Raw genomic sequence first — 22,924 nt, forward strand, 5'->3', positions numbered from 1 at the left:
GCAAAGTGTTTAACAGTAGCTCCTGCTTCCTGGTGCAGCTGTCACAATCCCACATTCTCGGGTTTACTGCTGAAGAGATGGTTTTAAAAGCCAACAGGTGTGGAAAGCAGAAAAAAGACATCGCCGTCAAAGCAATAAAACCCCTTAATTTACTCTCGTGCAAAGAATGTCTTTATTTATGTGTTTTCTACACGTAGTGGAGAGCAAAACACTAGTGTGAAAATACTTTTTTTTTTTAAATGACTGAGCAAGAACATTTTTTTCCTTGTGGCTGAATTAGAGTGTGGCTTTCTGTACTGCAAGCTATGCTTTTGGGTACAGCTTCTCTGCAAATCGAGGCAAAGAAGCCTGCTATATCATTGAGGGGAAGTCTTGTAGGAAGAGAGGCTTTGTGGTGAATGATTATTTCTCCCACTGAACTCTTTGTGAATGTCTTGCTGTCTTGCCTCACTCCTTGCAGGGATTATGGCTATACTGTTCTCCGGGATTGTGATGTCTCACTACACTCACCACAACCTGTCTCCAGTGACCCAGATTCTCATGCAGCAGACTCTGCGCACTGTGGCTTTCATGTGTGGTATGTCCTACCCCAGCACAGTCACGTCTGTCTGCTGGCTCTCTTTGCTCTCACATGTCTTTCACACACAATGTCTTTCTTCTGGCAATAAAATTGGAACATTTATTTACAGAAGAAGAGGGTAATGCACTTACATGAAGGAAATTACTTCTGGTCTCAGCTGCACTGACTGTATAACCAAAAAAGGATGTTTTACAGAATTGCCCTCTGTTAAAATAGACTTGTAAAAGTGGAACTACCAAAATACTCAGATTTTTTGCTTTTCTTTCATTCCTTTACTATTTCCTTTAAACATTATTCTAAACTGCTTAGCAGTATAAAGACTTAAACAAAGTCTTTCCTATGGAGAAGCATAAACGGTAGCATAGGGAATCAACTAACAGTCTTTCTTAATTTTAACTTAATCAGTTTATTCTATGCAGTAATATTGGGTGTAAAATGTTTGTCAGCTAAATTAGATTGTATTGTTGTCAGTGGTCATTTTGTACAGTGAATTTGATTTTTAACTCTTCCATAGCACTTTATACAGACATGTTTTTAATTGGATTTTTGAAGTAGTTAAATACTGCAACTATTTGTGCAAGAATGTGTTACATTGAAAACGTTTGGTGTAACTCCAGTGATTTGTACCCCTGCAGAGACCTGTGTTTTTGCTTTTCTGGGAATGTCCGTGTTCAGCTTCCCTCACAAGTTTGAAATATCCTTTGTCATCTGGTGCATAGTAAGTAATGTTTTTGTGAGTCAAAGGCTTTCATACAGTATATATGCTTTAATGTGTAACCGTTTAATGTATAGTAGTGGTTGAGGTTTGATTCTGCATCACTTGATGAAAAATGTGATGGAACTGTGCAATTTTATGTTTTCAGTAGACTTTTATATTTTAAATATTTTTGAACAGATGAAAATCAGTAAATGTTTGTGTTGATAAAAATACCATAAGAACTTTCTATTAAATGCTCAAAGGAGAAAAAAAAAATTGAAATCTGAGTAACCTGTAGAAAGGCTCTATAACATGGCTTTTTTAAAGGCGGTGACATACAGCAGGAAAATATGATTGATTTGTCATTTTTTAGGAAATGTCTTTGGTCTTAGAGGACAGTTAAATGGATGGAACTGGAGGTAGCTTATCAGGGTCCAGGTCCTGATTGTGATTTAGATTCCATTGCTCTTCTCTGACTGTATTTTCTGGGTAGGTGCTGGTGTTGGTGGGTCGAGCTGTCAATATCTTCCCCCTGTCCTTCCTTCTCAACTTCTTCAGGGATCATAAGATCACACCCAAAATGATGTTCATCATGTGGTTCAGTGGTAAGAGCTCACAAGACCTTTGAGTGTTTGTAGCATGACGCAATCCAGCCTGTTGATAGCAGCATTACATGGACAGTATATAGAGTTTAATGGACTGTAACAAACTTTCAAACTGCAATACTTTTTATTACACCTTAAAACCCTTTTATAAAATGCATCAGTTGTGGGGACATAATCTCTTCGTTAAAATCAAGGAGAAATGGGTAAAGATCTCAATGCAAATTTTGTGAAAGGGGGGGAACTTCCATTGCTGCTTAGCCAGACCCCAGTTCTCATGCCCTTGGCCTTGCAGGTCTGCGAGGGGCCATCCCTTATGCTCTGAGCCTCCATCTGGGTCTGGAACCAATTGAGAAACGGCAGCTCATTGGCACCACCACCATCATCATCGTGCTCTTCACCATCCTGCTGCTAGGGGGAGGAACAATGCCCCTCATTCGCCTGATCGACATCGAAGACAGCCAGAGTCACCGCAAGAACAAGAAAGATATCAATCTGAGCAAGACAGAAAAAATGGTAAAGAAAAAGACCCTATATCGTCTATCCCATTTCCACAAAAGTGGAAGTGCATTTAAATCTTTATCCAGAGTGTTATGGAATAAGGTGAATAGCCATGTTATTCACGCCGATACTCTCCTCTCATTTGTACCATTTCTTACGTCAACAAACTGAAGTTTCTAAATTCACTTTTATTGATGGGTGCTGTTTAAAGACGGCACCGTTTTTTTGCACCCAAAAGCTTTTGAAACACTGAGGTATGTAGAATAGGTATGTAGAATAGGTATGTAGAAAGTGCTGTTTGGTGAGATGAGCTTCATTTGTGGTATTTTGGAATGGTGATGGTTATCTCTCTTGACTCGAGGTTCAGTTCAAGTATGGCTTACATTCTGTGTCCATCTTAAAAGAACAGAGAAACCACATACCCTTTATTATCTTGTGAGGCATTATTATGAGTAGATGAAGTTCCGAAACATCTTGTTCTCAGTTTTACAGGTGGAGAAAAGAAAGATCATCTCCCCAGGTTCTGGGATTATATGGCTATTCCTTCAATGCAAACATTAGTCTGTTTTCTTTCTTAAAGATGCTCATTCCACTATGGATAGGAATGCAAACTTACAAAATGTATCAAATTTAAACTTAAAAAGATTTCACTTTAAAGTGTATTTTTTGTTTCAACTGTGAACCGATAAAATTGAACAAAAGCTGCAGTGACCCATCCCTGTCAGGAAAGACAGTTTGAATGGGTTTAAACTTTTGTTTCGGCTTCATACTTTTGGCAAATACAAAGCCAGCAAAACAGGCAGAGAGCTGATGTAGCAATGTACTGTAGGTTATCATAATTTTCTATATTTCGCACGCAGTTTATTTACTGAATCACTTCTCTTACTTTTGTATTTCTTTTCTCTTACACATGTATGTATTGTAACTTAAAGACCAAAGACTAAAAGGAAAAAAAAGGAATCTAATCCCCAGCCTTATCGCTGAGAATTTGGGTAAATATTTACAATTGCATATTAAACCACCAGATATTTCTTGCAGTTCAGTTTTATGTTTACATTGAAACGCTTCCAGCTTTTATGTATAAACAGATTCAGCTGAATGTGGTTCAACACTAAACATTTGTTGTTCACTTCCTTTTGATAAAATGCTTTAATTGTTCTTAAGCTATTCAAAATCACTGTGGAAGAATTATTTTGAGGTCTTGTAAGCATGACACAAACATATTATAGAGAAGTTTACTGCATTTATTACAAACTTTAGTTTCAAGATGTGCTGTTTGTTGTTTCATTGTAATATAGATTTGCAATGTACACAGAATGACTAAGATTGCTCTTAGTTTGGGCAGGTACTGAATAGAACTTTATGATGGAAGTGCTGAGCTTATGTAAAAATACTGTATTAGAAAAGTGCAAGAATTTAGAGAAACAAATACAAATGGAACTTGTGCTCAAATGGAATTGCTCTCTTATTAGAGGTGTGTGTAATCATAAGAGCTCCACCTGGTGGCAGTAGCAGCGGGCTAAGACACAATTTCTTTCCCACCCAAAAAGTGGAACAGTGATGTACAGCAGAGCAATAGCAATACAAGCCAGTCTCTGTCAGTTCCCGGCATGGATGTACTGTATGCAAATAGGTAGAGAGTGTCCATGGATTTACACTAGCCACTCAATTTCTGGCTTGTAGGCAGGTTTACATGTTATTTCAAATGAAATATTGAAAATATACTGTTTATTATTTTCTTACTTAACACAATTAACACACAATTAACACAATAGGTGAAAATATAAACAATGAAGGCTTTTTACAAACATTCAGATCTTTTTGTTAAATTAAATAGCATTCATATGCTGTGAAAATAACATTATTGGTTTTTGGTGTTTCTTTAACAAATCAATGATAGGAAATGCATTTCTTGGCAGAGCAAGTTTGCTAAACGGGGGAGAGCTATTCGCATTCCTTTATTTGTGGGGCACCAGTGTGAAAGCTGATGCTATTATATATACAGTTTATATCATACTTTTCTTGCTATGTGTTCAATTTAAAACGAAATCTGTGTGAATGAATAAGAATATAATAAGATTGTAAAATGGGCATTTTACCTGCATACATGTGCAGAAATTGAGACCATCATCTGAACCTTAAAATGCCATCTTGAGACCAAGGCAGTGTCTTGAGACTCCACCTTGGAGATGTGCTAATTAAATTGAATTGAATTGTGAATGCAGCCCAGAGTTTAAACAAGAAATTAACACTCCTTAAAACTCTTTATACTCATTTCACACACTATAAGTTTCATTGTATTCTGATGAAGAAACAGACATTTTTGCATAAAACGATTAGGAATAAAGTAAAATAGACCATTTGCTTTAGTGACCATAAAATAGGAAATGGTTTATAAGAAACTATCTTTCTAAATTTAAAATAAATGACCAAGAAGTAGCGCATAAACGATTTATTGACAGTAACAAAAGAACACTTTTTGTCACTTGATTGTTATTTATTAAATTTTCCTGTGCTGCTTCTCAATGATGCAGTGTCTTCAATCCACTAAACCAGCTTTACATGTACAGTATAATCAGAATTATACTGTACATTCTGAATTATACAGTATGAGCAGTTTCATACTGCATACATGAGACATGCATGTTTATTGTGCCAGGGTTCTTAAAGAGTTTTAAATTACCGTTAAAAGTTTTTTACCTATAAACTTTAAAACACACTTTAAAGTGTAATAAACACTGCAAAGTTCCTACCTACCTGTGTGCTATATGCATACTACATGCACATACTGTATATTCATATATACACACCGAGACAATTCTGACTGTAAAAATGGAATAAAGTGTCTGATTGTGTCTAATTGGAATATTATTAATCTTATCTCTGTTGCTTTTCATATTGCTTGGGCAGATTTTTCTTCTAGTACATTTATGTATATTTTTTTCTTATGATTACTTCTTATGTACAGTTGATAGAGTGCACTACATTTAAAAATACAGCATGTAAAACTAAATTTAAAGCAGAATGATCAACCAGATTTACCTTTTTTAGAAAAAAATCTCAGTTGGGGGAAAAAAAGAGATGAAAATGTTCTAAATAAATTGAATCATTTATGCATGAGAACATTTAGAACATTCAAGACGGGTACTGAGAACATCAGCATCAATTTACAAGTATTTGCAAGCAGAAGCACCTTGTGTTATCTTATATACATGTATGGGGGCAGCAATGGAGATGTTCCTAGAATATGTGGGAGTGTTTACCATATTTAGGTGTATTATGGATCATGATTTATTGTATCCGAGGACAGAATTTGGACCTAGATTAAACTATTCTGGATGACTAAATATATGTGGCAAATAATGAATGGGTAAAATATTGCAGACAATTAAAAAGGTCAGATTGAGGGTTGTGTTTTTGGTGTTTTTGTTTTTGACAATGTTGCAATGTGGCGATAGGATTAGACTTCTGGGTGAGATTTTGTAAGTACAGTAATTTAAAATGTTGCAAATTCAGGCCCCAGCCCTTCAGAGGTCTAAGAGATCTGTATTGTTGGCTGTGAAGTTTTGGGTTAACTATGCTATATTGCCCTGCTTCCTAGGGATAGGCTTGGGGAAATGGCAATTAACTGCTATATCACAGCTCTTGATTTGAGTATGAACTCTTTTGTGTGGAGTTTGCATGCTCTTCCTATGTTTGTATGTTTTTTTTAGGTACACATGTTTCCTTCCAACATCACAAGACATGCTGACAACATTAATTGGTATCTCTAAATGATCAGTTTGTGCCCTGCAAGGGAAAGGCATTTTTTCCATGTTGTAACCCTGCCCTGTACCATATAATTCTGGGTTATGCTCTGGGTTGCTTTCTGTTCGTGACCTGTACTTTGTATGCTCAAGATGGATACCATTTGTGCTACGAGTGGAAAGCTCCATCCATGTGTGAGGCTGCAAAGAAACAAATAGAGGTTCATTCCACCTTGTGACCTTTTATGTTGTTTGTTTTGCATGTCTTTTTATTACTGAGACTGGGCTGACCTTTTGGGACTGTCATGGAGCTGTGGGGCTGTTTGTCAGCGAACATTGTTGAATCCTAACAAGTGTTTTTGTGAGGCAGTGCATATTAGATCATTCTGGATTTTCCATTTCATATTTTCAGAGATGTCCCGGCTGTTTATGAGAAGGAGTGTAGCATTTTATTTGGTGGGTTTTCAAATTTTCTTAAACAAAAAATCAAAGGTTCAGCAATGTTTGCTCAGAGGTATACAAAGTTCCCGAAAGTTGAATCCCTGACTCCAAATGAAAGGCCAATCAAAATGAACAACACAAAAGGTATTGAACTGCCATATTAATCTCAGGAAGTCAGACAATATACCTAATCCAGAAATACACAGCTGGTATTTCAGATGCCTATCTTTTTGTCTCATTGAGAGGGTGTGGTTGCAATTGGAAACTGGAAGAAATAAATCAGTCCAAAGTACAGTACATAGGACATATAGTAAAGCTCCAAGAAACCTCCTATTCATACTTACAGTATATTGACCTTTTTAGTATCTGCATTCTGTGAAGTAGTCAGCTACTGTATGATGGAATGGCTTTTTGGGGAAAAAAAATCCCTGTTCACTGACTCACATTTGACATCACTAATTTCGGTTCAGATTTTAATAATGTCCTCACTGGTTAGTAACTAGGCCTCTGTGTGCTTTCTGCTTCCTGCTGCGGTACCATTTTGAATTCCGGTGTTATGTGGTTTCCAGGGTAACACAATTGAATCCGAGCACCTGTCAGAGCTGACAGAGGAGGAGTATGAGGCTCAGCTTGTCCAGAGGCAGGACCTGAAGGGTTTTATGTGGCTGGATGCTAGATACCTGAACCCTTTCTTCACTCGCAGACTCACACAGGAGGTGAATTTCTGTTCTACTGCTTCTTCCTGCTCCTCCTTCACGATTTCTGAATTCATTGCTTTTATATACTGTGTATATATTTCTGGTTTGAATTTTCATATTTTTAAAAACATTTTTGGCAGATTAGGTCATTATCTGTCCTTTATAAAAACCTTTGACCTCCTACTTGTGTTTTTATCCATCCATTTTCTTACTGCTTTATCCAGTACAGGATTGCAGAGGGCGCCAGAGTTTATCCTGGCAAGCCTGCTTTTTCATATCATTAATGTAGCTACGGCATCCTCATGTGTAGCTGAGGAATTTTCTCTCAAGTAAACTGATCATAAAAAGCATCAGTGGGAAATGGGTGAGCATTTACTAAATACATATTATTGATTGTTTTGCAATTTCTAATGTAAGATAAGGTAACAAAATACTTCTAACAAAAATGTTTCTGTATTTTTCCACTTTATACATTGCTAATTAAACATTTGTATGAAGTGCTCTCTCATGAATACTCGAACACATGATAGATGGATATGCAGTACCAGTGCAACTGTGCACTTTCAAACCATCACCTTCTTTGAGCTTGAATAAGAAATATCTGCATTGACACAGCCATGAGGAGTCGAAATTCTGATACATAGATTCCTTTTAGTTTCTTATGACTGAGGTGAAAATCTGTCCAGAATTGTATGTTCCTGGAAACAGGCTAATATCTTCCTCTGTACATACATCCATCTGTCTTCCCAGGACCTGCTTCATGGCCGGATCCAGATGAAGACACTAACTAACAAGTGGTATGAAGAGGTGAGACAGGGTCCATCAGGGTCTGAAGATGAGGACGACGAAACCGAACTGCTGTGAAGGAGCCCTGTCGGAGGCTGGGTCTTTTTCGCTGTGCTGAGCTACTGTGAAATCCATGTTCTATGCACTCTGCACAATTTACAAGTGAGAACCATTCTTTGCAAAACAGCCTAAAGACGTTTACTCTTTCTGCAGAGTTTGTGCCCAAAGAACACAAGTGAAACAACATTTTACAGAGCACCAAAATGGTTAATATGGCAGATTGGAAGAGAATCCTTTTTAAAATGGATGCTTCTAAAAAGCAATATTTATGCACTTTCTGGGATCTAAATCCTTTTTTATTTATTTTCTTATTTATCTTGTTCAATCATTAGCAGTCCTTGACATTGATATGTCAGTGGAAATACTGGTGGAGGAGGTTAGAAGGTTTATTAGAAGGTCCTGTGTGCAAATGATTATTTATTGCTATTACTTATTGATTACTTGTAAGGAATAGAGAACAGGGTGTGTTTTCATTGGATAGTGCAGCTATTTGAATAATGAATGAATAATACAGAGTTAATTTGGAATTGTAGGAAGGAGCAAGGAGTTTGTTTGAAGTGTGCATGCACTCGCTGAGGATCTCTGCATCGCTGTATCTTCAGTGTGGTTGAGCTGCTGTTACCTGTTATTCTGGTCATAATAACCTGAGGTTATAATTAAAATGTTAGAATTTTTGTAGGATAGTTTGATTTTTCTTGACCACAGAAAGTGACTTTAATTTAGTACTGACAGTATGGAAGGTCAGGTTCTCTTCAAGCATCAGTAGTTTTTTAATAGGGGACAGGTCAGAAAGCCTGCAATTACATTTTGTCTTCACTAGATGGATCCGTTTTTCCACCTGTCCCCCTCAAACCCCCTGTCCTGACTGCAGGAAAACACTGATACGATTAAATAAAAGGGCTCTTAAAAAACCTGAACTTAAACTATGAAAACTATATAAACTATGATTGAAATGCAGGCAGAGAAAAATATGTGTCAATTTCAATAGAGTAATGACGCTTAATCTTAGATTTTATTGCTTTCCAGATACATGTTACAGAAGCATCTTAATCTTTACTCTTGTATGATCTTATGGGGGGGGGGGGGGGGACTTTTATGAGCCTTGACCTATAAGCCTTGGATTTCTCTGTTTAAGTAATATTTTTGGACTTGAGTGCTGAGCTCAAGATTATTAAGAATGCTTTCATTAAGTGCATTATTCTAGAAGGGTTAATTACTTGATTTTAGCTTCCACTGCAGGGACGTTATATACTTACTTTAAGCAGATTTGTGGAGAGAACTACCAAATAGATTCATACATTTCCACCCACGTCCTGTGTTTGTATACAACCAGCCCAGAATTATTTCTGCTTTCTGTTGCTTACTGCTATACAAAAAAGGACTTACAGTAATTCACTTGTAGTACTGCATGAGCTCTATTTGATGTCCCTGTTTTTCATGTAAGAAGTTTCTGCAGGTATTTCAACACATTAGGCGCAGATTGGCTGTTGGAGTTTAAAAGCATGTTCTTGAAAGTGAATGCAGCTACAGTATCAAACCTTTCAGATGTCCCACTTCGGTATTTCCATCACACAGTCTTGTGGTAAGAAGGAAGGCAACACTGTGTAATGGAGCAGGGTCTAGTGGGACAACTTTATTTTGTTTCAGCAACAGTGGTGTCAGGCTTCCCCACTGGTAATGACTTAATTTCTTTTCAGGGTGCTTGAAGGATTGAAGGTTGTCACAACAGCCTTGTTGTCAATGCTATAAATGGCGCACTAACAACTTCCTTGAGATGAATTAACTTTTACATTTTGTAAATTGACACTCGAGCAATGGGGATCACACCTAAATTCAGTGAAGTCCAATGTTGGGGAAAATGTGAAAAAATCAGCTGTGAAATTGTCCCAAGAATGAATGTAATGCTTGTTAAGTTGTGGATGTAAACTTATTTCTTCTTTCTGGGGGGAGGGTGAGTGAAATTTTTAAAATTAGTAAGGCAATCAATTTTTAAATGTAAGATTTTTGTAACATATTTTATTTGTATCTCAGTTGTCCTTCTAGCTGCACAGAGACAGTTTCATTTAGAATGTTTGCCAGTTGTTTTGATTAATATTACCTTTATACAGCTATGTACTAGAATTAAAATTAATATTGATATCCCATGTGTATAAAATAGAAATTCACACACTTGTATTCTGGTCTGCTGCTGAAAAAAATTGGGTTTGATAATGTGACAAATTAGAGTGCTGTCCAACTGTGTTAACTTCGAGTCCACTTTCTTTTGCAGATTATGGTGGCTGGAAATTCCACTAATTTGTTAATTAATAATATTCAGACAGTTTAAGAAAATTGCATTGTTCTGACAATTTTAAAATGAATCCTGATTGTAACTTTTTTTTATTCATAATTGATAGGTTCTTTTTTTTGAATGAATGTAATACTACAAGTAAACACTGAATTATCAGACAAATAGCTGTGTTTTTTAGTAGGTTTCCTTTCCTTTCCTCATCAGCACAAAAGGGGTTTTCTGAATTTGATATTGTTTTGTTATCTGCTGTTTTTTTTAAATCAGACAGGATCTCTGTGTAACATTTATCGCAAACATGAAGGTGGTTAAGGCCTGTTGTAAGGACCTATGGAATGGTGCAGGGAACAACACCTAGACATTTAGCTAGACCTAGACATGTTTTTAATTAAATGTTTATAAAACAGTATGCTAAATATTAAAATAATATTAATAATAAATAAGGTAATAAAATAAATACACCTGCATAGTTTACACTGCAACATATAATGTATATAAATTATTGATGTCATAAATGCTTGCAGAGGAAGTAAAACCAATTAAACTAGAAGTGTTTTGAAATGAAACAATATGAATAAAAAATGCTGAAGGAAAACCTGAACAAAATGACTGTGTTGGTGAAAGTGTTTCATTAAAGAAAACTCATTACAGTATATAGTTTAGACTTGTACTGTCTCCACTGCAACTTACAGTATGTGACCATAAGTCATTTTTTGAAAATTATACAGATTATTATTGGTCTTTTTTTGTTTGTTTTATGTACTTATTTGCTTTTAAATACAATACATTTTAAAGCCTCCGTGTACAGTATAATATATTTTTAACAATGAAAATCTACAATAAAATTATCTATTTTCTAATTACTATTTAGCTACTATTTATTTATATAATTACTAACACTTCTAAATATTGTATGTAATTCAAAAAAATCTGTTAGTCTAACTGTACCAGTATGATTAGCACTGGAAAACACTAATGGGTTAATAAGTATTATATCATTAAAATAAGATTTTCAGCCACACACAGCTGTGGTACTTTCAGGGTTCACAGCACCACCTGGCAGTTTTACAGAGTAGTGCAGTCCTGCATCAGTTTATTTGAAAAATGTATCCTAATTTATCCATACATAATGATAATGTGATAACGTTTCTTTATTAGCCCTATACCATTTCTTGCATTAGGAATGCATCTTTTTGCATACCCCAGCTTTTCTCCATGGAGACACAGACACACAGACAGGGAGAGAAGCTTGGGGTCAGAGTGCAGGGTCTGCCATTGTACGGCACCCCTGGAGCAGTTGGGAACCTGAGCAGTTAGGGCCTTGCTCAGGGGCCCAACGGAGTAGGATTCCTCTGCCAGCCACGGGATTTGAACCGGCAACCTTCCAGTCACAGGCACAGATCCTTAGCCACAGAGCCATCGCTCTGCCCATACAACAGCATTGCAAATATAAAATGAAACTCCTCTGAGCACCACAAAAAAGCAAACAATCACTATGAACACTCTACAAACACTTAAACTAATACCTCTTCTTTATTGTGTTAACCCTTATTGCACAAATCCCACATACATTACACTTTAAAACATTAAAGGTTGTGATTGACTTGGCTAAAAATACTCTGCTTTTATGTACTTAAATGCAAAGTAATTAAAAGGGAAAAACTGGCAGGTTTGTGAACTAATATCTCCACTGTTTTATAATCAAAGTCTGATTTGTTTTTCATGAATTTAAGCACCAGCAGTTACTGTATATGAGCTACAGTATATGAGGTGTGAACCTGGTTAATACCAGTACCTGGTAAGAAACCTACCCCAGTGTTCTAGCCTTTAATCATAGCCTCCTAATAATCCCCATCTATGAATTGGCTTGATCACTTTTTTTTCCTCCCCACTGACAGCTGATGTGCAGTGAGTATACTTGGGCACTTTGGCTGCTGGCACATCATCCAGGTGGGTGCTACACATTGGTGGTGGTGGTGGGAATATCCATTACCTGTAGAGTATTTTGAGTGAATGTCCAGAAAATATAAGTGTAAGGAATCATTATTTTAAGTTATTTTATATTACTGGTCAGGATTATACTGTTATCTATATGAGGTGTAATCATGAAAATCACTGTGGAAAATTTGTAAGTGATTGTATCTTTGCACATACGGCATCATTATGTGTTCTCTAATTTAAGCACAATTCATATTAAATTGTATATTCATCAGATGACAACACAAAAGGACTGAAAATTCTTGAGTTCACAAGTGTTGGTCCAGATAATTTTTATGTCTCCAAAATTGCATTTAGGACTCTAAAATATCAAAGGCAAAGTATGTTTAATTTTTTGTGTCCAATTTGTAAAATCCAAATTTGGATGGTAATTTAATGGCTGGGAAGAAAAACATCACATATATATTATTTTTCTACCAGGGATATTTTGTGCAGTTTATCAGTAATGACTACTGATGTGTGGTTTTGGTTAAACACAGAGAGAGGAACACAGAAACACAGAGAGAGAGGGGATGTTATACATTTTATGACACGATCAAAGCATGTAATCTTAGTTTAAATCTTCAGATGTGGCTGAGATAATAAGAAGATAAGTGTAACATTTGTGTTTTTATAACTTCTTAGCTGCCATAATTATTTTGTTCATACTGTACTGTATTTTCAATTGACTATAATAAAATGAAAGTAGTTGATTTCTGGTTTGTATACTTTATGGTTTCTCCTCCTTTTTTAAGTTTTTTATTATGAAAAGCATATTCACTGATATTATATTACAATGTTGTTTCATTAGTAGCTAGAGGCTGCGAATACTCTTGTACCAAGAGTAATGTCCCTGAGAGCTATGAATGATATTGTCTGTTCTATACATTTCTAAAATAAGTCTGAGGTATTTTATAGCTAAGGCTGCAAAGGCAGTATTTTTACTGTTGACAGGTTTATTTTATAAGATGGAAGTTTAAAGGACTGCTGATGATAGAAGTTTTCCCCATGTTTATTTCAGTCCACATGAGAAGATAATTTAAACATTTTATTTCAGAAATCATCAGAATACAGTTATTTTAACATTTTCAAATGTAAGAATTTAACAAAATTTAAGAATAAAACTAGCAACAGGGATATTTGCAAAATCAAACTTGCAATTAAAATATTAAAAAACATTTTGTTACCCTTGCAGTTCTCCATTACCTTGAACTCACTAAATCCATTTTCATGATGAGTTAAACATGGAGATTCTAGTTTGGCTCAAACCTGGTCCTTAAGCACAACTCTTCAGATCATTTTCTAGAACTCAAGAAGGCTTCAATTACACCAATGCACACCAATTTATTCCTCATGCAAAAGTTAGAATCTGTTTGGTCTGGAATATGATTTAAGGAGATGTACTGAACTATTACCCTCAAGGACAGAATTTGAGGAGTTCTTTGTTCCTAGAACTCTGGTTCATAAGAACCAGATTTGCAAACCAGAAAATTTAGTGCCCCTCTTATTACAAAATAAGTTATCTACACCAGAATAAATCTGTTGTTTACTTCATTCATTGCCTTATTCAGGTAATCTGAGATGCTGAGCCAAAACCTTTTAGTTCATCCTGTCAGTGATGAGCGAAAGAGTTAAAGTAGATTAAACTTTTTTTTTGCTGCAAATGAGAATGATGTGTTGCACCTCTTAGGGACTATTGCAAAGCACTATACTATAGTAATAAAGCTGATCAGGGTTGTCAGACTGTAAGATCACCAATGTGAGAATAATACCTCTCTCAGCTTTGAAATCTAGCTAATTAGCAAGCTGTCCATAAGGTTGCTATGCCTCTGTGAGACATCCCTGTGATTTTATATGAATGTAACAACTGGTTGTTAGTGATATGCAGCTCAATAGATGAACAGAAGTCTTTTTAGTTCAATGTGATTTGTTTAAGTAAGGTTGAAGGCTGCCTCTTTATAGAAGTAATCCTGTTCATCCCATGCAGTCAGAGCATTAGAGCTGATGCATTATAGAGTAAGAAAAGAGAAGTCATCTGAGATGAGGTCATTTGGCCCACGGAACATGTGTGGTTTCTAGTAACTCGACTCCAGCTGTCCTTTCTGTCTTCTTTAGGATTAAAAGAAGTCATAACTTTTGTAATTTTGCAAGTTTTAACTACTCTTGTAAGAATATAGTAGATCATTCAATTTACTAATGTTTTCCATTCAATATCTCAACTGTTTGACTATAGGTCTTGTGAAGGCTGAGTTGTGACTTTTTTTAGCGAGGTCCAGTGACATCCAGACAGATCTTTTTCTCCACCACTTTGCAGATCCACCAAGGCAGGTTTAAAAGCTGTAATTTGTGTGGAACCTGTGAGATATATATTTTTAACCTTTCTTTGTCAGCTATTCACTTATTTTCAGTTACAAGTGTCAGGAGCAAGAATTTACATTGTTGTTCCAACCCAAGAGCAGACACCAGCTGTTCTAATTCTCCTCACTGGAATTCTCTGTGATGTGCTGTGTTGACTAATATGTAGATGTATTTGTAGGTGAGATGCATCTAAGAACTAAGCACTGAGAATCAAAAAAACTTGTTTGATGGTGATTCCATCACATTGTTGAAGATGGTATTTTTTCATCAGGTAAGTGATATCAATTAGCTACCAGCAACTGAAGGGGCTAAATGGGTCTATTAATTACTTTAACGCTTTTATGAAAGAATTATCTCTTAAATCCGTCATAATAAGTAACCTTTATTTTGTTATTAGAGATTAAATTAGAACAGGTTCCTTTTATGATGCTTTGCTAATACACTCAGTCAAATGTATATCCATGTGTTCAGTAAATGTGGCCTGCCAGTTTTGCAGCTTTGCTGCAAAACCATGTTAATAACAAATGAGCTTCCAAATAACTTAATGTTTCACTTATGCGTAACTTTATGATTTCAGTCAAGTACCAAGTTGTGTTTCTGTTCTGAATGCCAAAACAATAGCACTCTGTTTTTTTTTTTACATTTCCAGCCTAGATAAATCTGCTCTATATAATGTGGACACTTTGGATTTTACGGTAAATCAAGGTCAATGGTGAAGGACCTTCAGTGAGTGGTATTTATCGCACGAAATAGTGTAGGAAGCTATATTTCACAGGCTGGGTTCATTTCTAGTGAGAATGAAGCAGACTAATTTAGGAGATGAATCTGTCATACGAGTGTTTAAATGTTTCTGTTGGCAGAGCAAGTGAAGTAAAGGAAGAAGCTTTTCAGTGAACACAAGCTATACTTGCCAACCTCATCATCAGCTAAGACAGCACCCTGTGACAGGGTCGCTGTGTCCAAGAGTGCACAGCTATTCATCAAAAGTGTCAGCCTGTCATCGGCATCTCAGACACGTGTGTCTCCACAAACGCAGAAGAGGGTTAAAGATTAGGTGAGGAAGGCAGTGATTCATGCTCACAGAGGAGTCAGAACCTGAGACTGTCAGACATAATGACAGGCAGTTTAGTTTAATGACCAGTGCTTGTCGTCTGAGGGTTAAATTTTCTCAATGCGTTAAAGCAATTATTTGGAGTGGAGGTACAGTAAGTGGGGTGAAAAAGTTAATAATCAGCAGTAATGTGCAGTAATGATTCTGTTGCAAATAGGGAAAATAAATTTGTATGACATCAAAACCAATCTCTCTTAAAAAATGTTTAAGGAAATCTCAGAATCAAAGTACTTTCAGCCTTTTTTATTTCCTAAAATGCAATATAATAGCTTTTTTTAACATCTGTGGTTAATGAAGATACTGTATACCATTTTTCAGTGTACATGAAACGTACTTTCTCAGATGCAGAGAATGCAAAGTTGTTTATAAATAGGATTATCAAACCCAGTTACACAGTTTGTATCATCAAGACTTTTAATTGCACCTAACTGGAAAAAGACAAGTGCATACGGTTCTTTGAAATTAAACTATTACTGGTTAAATTAATATTGTTTTCTAGTCTAAAGAAAATACACGCTTCAATCCCATGGTCCATGATACATGTCTGTATCCTCCAGTACAAAAAAGAAAATAAGAATCTGACCATGATAACTGTCTGTCTTTAGTACTTCAGGTGTCTCCATACAGTACAGGATTCTGTCAATGTAATATTTGCATGGATGTTTTATATTTGTTTTTTTTAATGGAATTTAAAGACCATTAAAGATAAAGCTCTCAATATTCCCTGTTTTCCAAAATTATAATACTCTGGAATGCTTCACAAATTCACCATGACACTGCAAAACAAACAGTGCATGCAGACAAGGCAAGCTGTGATGTACTGAATGTCTTCTCATGAAATTACTGTATATTCCCCCCTTTCAAAACTGGGGTAAAATGTGCATCCATCCTTTTTGTACATTGTCAGTTGCATGTACTGTATATCAGGTGGAAAAATCTGTTTTTGTCATATATGTAAAAAAGTATTTGTATAATACTGTATATATATTTAATATATAAGTCATTATGCATTCTGTATATAAAGTGTATCAAAAGAAACCTATCACTTATAATGCAACAAACTCAAAGTCATCAGAAAATGACTAAAATGTTTTTATAGAACAGTAGGTGCACTGACATTTCAACAAACACATGATATTAATGCATTATGCTGATTAGCATTTGTGAACAACGGGGTTAGTGTGAAAGTCTCATCTTAGTCATGTGTATGGCCACTGTTGGAAAGTAATATAAGATGAACATCTGTGATGCATGTTTTGCACTACATTGCTTTTTCTCTTTTGTGCATTGGCCTGCTCACTGGCTTCTGAGCTCTTGTTGCCACATGTCATCCCATTTTATTCTACAGATGTTCAGTGGGGCTCAAGTCTGGCATTAAGGCTTCCACAGTATTACTGTCACAGTCTCATCTTGCAAGACATCCATAGTTACAAAATCTCCATGCTTCTTTTAAAAAACGTACATATGTCTTTAGAGAAATACATTTATTTTGGTGCTAAATATATACAAATATATCTCTTAAAATAAATCTTTTCTGGCCTGCTTAGACATCTAACCCCACTGGAAGATGACGTTAATCTCCTTTCACTTCTCTCTTTCACTGCCCCATGGTGGTTGAGATAGAGGAGTGAGAGAATGCTGCAGTTTACTGAATCTGTTTATCTTTTTAGATAATCCAGGATAATCCCTATTTTGCACATAAATCACTGGATCCAATTTCCACTGTCTCTGTAGGTGTAAATCTCAAATACGATCTTAAGCAGTGGAAGAATCTTCTTTAAACATGCCTCTTAGAGGAATATGTGTCGAGCACTGTATGAAAAGAGTGATGGTGTGTTAGAATAAACCCTGCATTGACCTTGATTTCTTTACAATGCTGTACAGGTCACTGCAGGTGAAGAACATTGGCTTAAAAACAAGATAAATTCATAAAATATATACTGTACAGCTGTTTTTACAAAAAGAAGTGCTTTACATGTTTATAGTACAAGTTCATTTTTATAAGACCTGGCTGATCAAACATTCTGCTCTCTCACTGGGCTTGATTTCTGAGTAGAACTTACAGTCTGAATTGAAGGAGACTTTTTGAAGTCATGACTATTTAAACTATTTGGTCAAAGATTCATATGGAAAATACTTGTGTGTTTACTCTTTGAGGGCTTTTCAGATAGGCTAATATTTGTTTCACAAGAGATTTTTAGCCCAGCACTGCTTTGCAAGCTGTATTGTTTTACAGTATATTTTAAAGCATAGTAGTGTAGGCTGGCAAGGAGACACAAGCGCTGCTGCTTCACAATTCCATGGTCCTCTGTGTGATTCCTGCCCCAGGCACTCATCTGTGTGGAGTCTGTGTGTTCTCCCAGCTTTAATGAGTGTCTCCCAGGGTTCTTGCTGAGTGTTTCATTTCCTCACCATTTCAAAGATCTGACACTGGCTTGTTTTGATTGTTTATTCTGCATTCTCTCTTTTTCTATAGCTATACAACATATGGGTGACCTATCCTGTGACTATACAAGCATTTCTGTGCTCTCTTTCCTGCCTTCTGTTCTGACCTAGGATAAGTCACAGCTTGTTGCGATGGCCACCAGAATAAGTGGCTTTCTGGTGATGGATATACAGTATGATTATTTCACTATTTGAAATTCACCTTTGATATTTTAACATTGATTCCTACTCTACCCTAGTCCACTAAGCGTGGACATAAAAATTACCAATTTGTCTATTGTACAAATATACTATAAAAAGACAGTACTATAAAGTATGTTTGCCTTCCCCATATTTATAGATGTTCATATAAAAAAGAAACCTTATATGTTTATACTGTGATGTAAAAGCTCACTTCTGAGTATCTGTAGGCTAATTTGATTTCCTTTAGGTATGAAAATGCTTAGCTGAAATCTTTGTAAATCTGTCTCCAAGTTAATTTGAGGCCATCTCTTGTGTTTTAACAGTATTTACAATGTGATTTGCAGGATAAAACAATGTAATTACACATCTTGTTGTCACAAGGGAGTAAAGGAATTTAAGAGTCTGTTTCAGTAATGACACTGCAAATTACTACACTAAACGGACCGTTTACAGACTCTGTGACATGGTCTTGAGGACTTGAACAAGTCTAGCAATTTATTCTTTATATTTGTTGCTACAAACAAAATTAACAGTGGCAATTTTAAAGTTACTTGAATGTTTGAAAAAAATACTGCAACAAGTCTTAATGCTTACAGCTGTGATGTTTCTTTAAAAGAGCAATGTTAATTTGCTAAGCACTTGCATACTTTGGATGGTTAGGAGAAAAATAAGGTGTCTTATTAATATATTTTGTGCTCAGCAAAATTATAAACTTCAGATAAAACCAAGCATAATTATTGTTGAACACTTTGGCACTCTACAACAAGGCGGAATACAGTATAGTATTGAACTAGACTTTGTTCTGTTCGGCGGTTTACAAAAAATGACTTGGGTGTTGATTTGAATATTCTCTTTAAAAAAGTATTGCCAGGCACATTGGGGGCTATTGTTGTGAAAAAAAAGTGAATTATTCAGTTCATCTGTATTGTTTGCTATACTTGCTGAACAGCATGAAAAGCATTTAGCCATGTGTAAAAGAAACTGAAAGTTACTAATATGATCTTTTCGATCTCTATTTTTCCATTTCGTAAAGCTGGATTAAGCTTGTCTGCTTAAAACTAAGCTGATATTCTTGTGTTTCGTGAGGTGTGCAGTGTGAATTTATTTTTATTGGAGATAAGAATGATAGTGTTTTCTGCGGGCAGAGAGATAGGAAAAGGGAAAACTGGAGGAAAAAGTCAAGAAAATGAAAATTGTATGGATGTGGTTGTGGATGTGGTGGAAAGTTTTCATTAACATAAAAAGGCATTTTACCCCATGAAATACAGTACTTGATTCGTGTGCTTTGCTTCCCTGGCTATATTCTGCTACACTTCCCTGAAGGTATTTTCTTTTTTTTTCAGTTAAGGATGTACAGCAATTCTCCAGCCCTCCAGAGAAAGAGGGAGACATTTAGCCCATATAATTTGTGTTTATGAGTAGCTAAAGGATCTAAGCTATCCTATGCATTGCATTATTAACATTCTTTTTATAGCACTGTAGATGTAAAGTGTTTTAAAAAATCTTAATTATGTAGAAGATTGTGGAAGTGGAGCAGAGGTTCATTTTTAAGGAAGGCAGGTAAAGAGGACATAAGGTTATAGCAGGCTTTTAAGGAACAAAAAAACACTGAACTATTTTTACATTATTCACTCCTATTGAGCTGGGGCTAATTGTTTTTAAACTACTAGAAACAAACCTTTGGCACATCTGTGGAAATATGTGGTGGATATATCCATCTAGATGCACCAGGCATTCATCCATATCCCATCCCCATCCAGACTTGCCATTAAGGGACCTTAATGCCATCTGGAGCATCTGAATCTTCATCAGAACATCTGGAATACCTCGCTGAATATCTGTGCAGTTGCTGTACACATGTACCCAGATCCCTCTTTTTAAAAACTGCATTGAATTCATTGGCTTTAGAGAAAACTGTAATAAGTTTTAATTGCTTGCCCTTAATTGGATAATTAAATGAAGTTCTGTCTCCATGAAGCTGTCTGACACGAGAATGTAGCTAAGTGCTTCTTTCTCAATGCTTGGCTAAATAGTTAATCAGGTATTTTGTCGTAGCCTTCTGTCTTGTAGTGCTGACACCTTGGGTTCACTTCTGTACCTGAAGTACTACTTGTATGAAACTTGTACTGCATGTTCTCGCTGTGTTCATGTGGGTTTTCACTGGGTGCTTGGGTCTCTTCCCAAAGTCCACAGACATAATGTTAGATTAATTGGCTTCTGGGGAAATTGGCCCTGGTTTGAGTGAGTGCATGTCTGTGTGGCCTGCAACGGACTTGTATCCTGTCTAGAGTGAACAAGGCATTGTGCCCATTGCTTGCAGGGACACGATCTGGTTCCCCTGTGACTGTGAATTGTAAGAAGCAGTTCAAAAATGGATGGATGATCCTGGTTACTCAGTTGTTGTCTTATTTCTGGTTTATGTTCTTTGTATTCTGATGTTTTTGAAAAGCTTTCGTGCTTTCTTTAAGTGGTCAGTATCCATTTAATTTGATGTAATTGGATAAAACTGTGTTTTTCCTCACCGGACATGACAGTGCAGCATATTCTGAGTCCAACAATGGTAACTCTGTCATAAGGTTCTCATTAAAGGAGTTTAATTTATCCACTATGAATGTACAGTACAACATGGTTTAACTTAAAGCATTATGCACACTATAAACATCTTGATTCAATTTATTTTTAGACAGTTTGTTCCCATCATTGAATATTTAATAAATGCCCTTTAAGAGCAATTATTATTGGGTCTACTTGAGCTGGAAATAATGCACAAATGTACTGTAGTTGGCACAGGTTTATGTACAGTACATCAGTGGGAATTTGCTTTTGTCATGACGCTAAAACTGTGAAATCAAACATTTTCTGCAAAATCTGTACCTAGCCAGAGCAGGTGTTTTGAAAGACTGTACAGTGGCAGATACTGTAGAATATGCACTATTATAAATGCCAGTACAAAGGAATATGTAAGAGTGTGATTCCTACTCCCTCCCCTAGTCCTTATGTTTGGACATAAACATTACCAAGTACAGGTATGTGTGATAATGTAATACAACAGTCTTTTCTGAACGAAACATTTCTGTCTGTGTTTCTTTTGTTTTCTTTGTGATTTTCTTGTGATATTTGTTGTATTTAGATGTAAAGATTTGTTGATGTGTGTTTATATGTTTTTCACCTCATGAACAATATTCTTGAGATTGTTCCATTATACCAGTTTGAGCGGGATAACATGAAATTCTAGTTGATAGAAGAGCTGTAAGGTTAGAACAACTTTGCTGTCAATTAGTAGCACCTTAGATATGGTCCCATGTGAAAAGAGTGAAAAATACTATGCAGTTGCATACAATATACAGTAATTACTGCTTTTATGGGTTTAAAATAGAAACATATGAAGACATTTAGACTAGTGTATGGTTCTGATTTTATTTGACTTTCACCTAGAGGCAGTACTGTACATATCTATCGAATTATTCAGTTATTACAAGAGAACATTTAATTTCACCTACAGTATGTGCCCAACACGATCATCTTAATGCATAAGAATTCACATTGGAGCATGGATATGTATCTGAACATATGATGAAACATCAGGATAGCTGTTGATTTTTTCATCTGAAATTTACAGATGGAACTAATTCTGCAAAGGGCATTAAACCACCATAAATAAATGTCAATGATAAACCCTGGAATAAAGAAGCTGATAAAAGTGAATGTGATTTTGTATTTATCTATTAAGCCCTTATCAAGAATGTCACTGTTGTCTGTGTTAAGGGAGCCTAAAAAGTTAGGAAAACAGGGAAATACATGATATTTATATCTTATTCAACACTTTTCGACACAGTGGAATTTTTCTGCACTGTGGAAAAATTAAACTCCAGAAATAAAGCTCTTATGGAGTTCTGCCCCTCGCCTGCTCAGACACGTGTCTACTCTAGGCACAGTTAAACTGCGCTATAAATAATGCTTTTTAATAAGGTCTTTCATCCTTTCTAATCCACAGCATTGCATAACTTTGAAAAAGACCATATTCTTATTTACTTCCTTTGAACAAGATAAATTTTGTTTTATAGGAGCTGTCATGACAATTATCTACTGAATAGAAGTGGGGTGACTGGGGTGAATTTTTAAAATTAGGAGCAATCTTTAGTAATCTAAGAGATGATCTATAAATAAAACTTCTTATAAAGTTAAGGAGATGAATGATATCTATCCAACAGCCTGGAGTAATTTTATGGAAAATAATTCCTTGTTATCTGATCCATGTTTGTATCCCATACAAACTTAGTACAGTTAAAAAAAACTTATTTTACTTAAAAACTTATTTTACTTATTTTCACTGAATTGTGCATTTCACTCTGAAGTTACAGTGTTTCCAATATTACAATAGTAATATCAAGAATAAAATGATTAAATAAAGGAAAGTACAGTATGTATGCATTGTTAACCATTCTCAAAGTC

The 22,924-nt window shown here is 35.7% G+C and overlaps 1 protein-coding gene across 1 annotated transcript in view; it reads left to right on the top strand.

Annotated features, from left to right (window-relative positions):
* The window catches only part of slc9a8 (solute carrier family 9 member 8), a 29,643-nt gene extending 18,381 nt beyond the window's left edge, over window positions 1–11,262 (top strand). Inside the window, exons 11-16 of the mRNA XM_015364915.2 lie at window positions 461–577; window positions 1,216–1,298; window positions 1,771–1,882; window positions 2,175–2,395; window positions 7,137–7,283; window positions 8,016–11,262. Of these exons, the coding sequence (XP_015220401.2) occupies window positions 461–577; window positions 1,216–1,298; window positions 1,771–1,882; window positions 2,175–2,395; window positions 7,137–7,283; window positions 8,016–8,129 (794 nt within the window). The 3' untranslated portion in view covers window positions 8,130–11,262. The remainder of the gene's footprint in view (window positions 1–460; window positions 578–1,215; window positions 1,299–1,770; window positions 1,883–2,174; window positions 2,396–7,136; window positions 7,284–8,015) is intronic.
* The last annotated feature ends 11,662 nt before the right edge of the window (window positions 11,263–22,924 follow it).

The sequence above is a fragment of the Lepisosteus oculatus genome, chromosome 16 (genome assembly GCF_040954835.1).
Source record: "Lepisosteus oculatus isolate fLepOcu1 chromosome 16, fLepOcu1.hap2, whole genome shotgun sequence".
Lineage (NCBI taxonomy): Eukaryota > Metazoa > Chordata > Actinopteri > Semionotiformes > Lepisosteidae > Lepisosteus > Lepisosteus oculatus.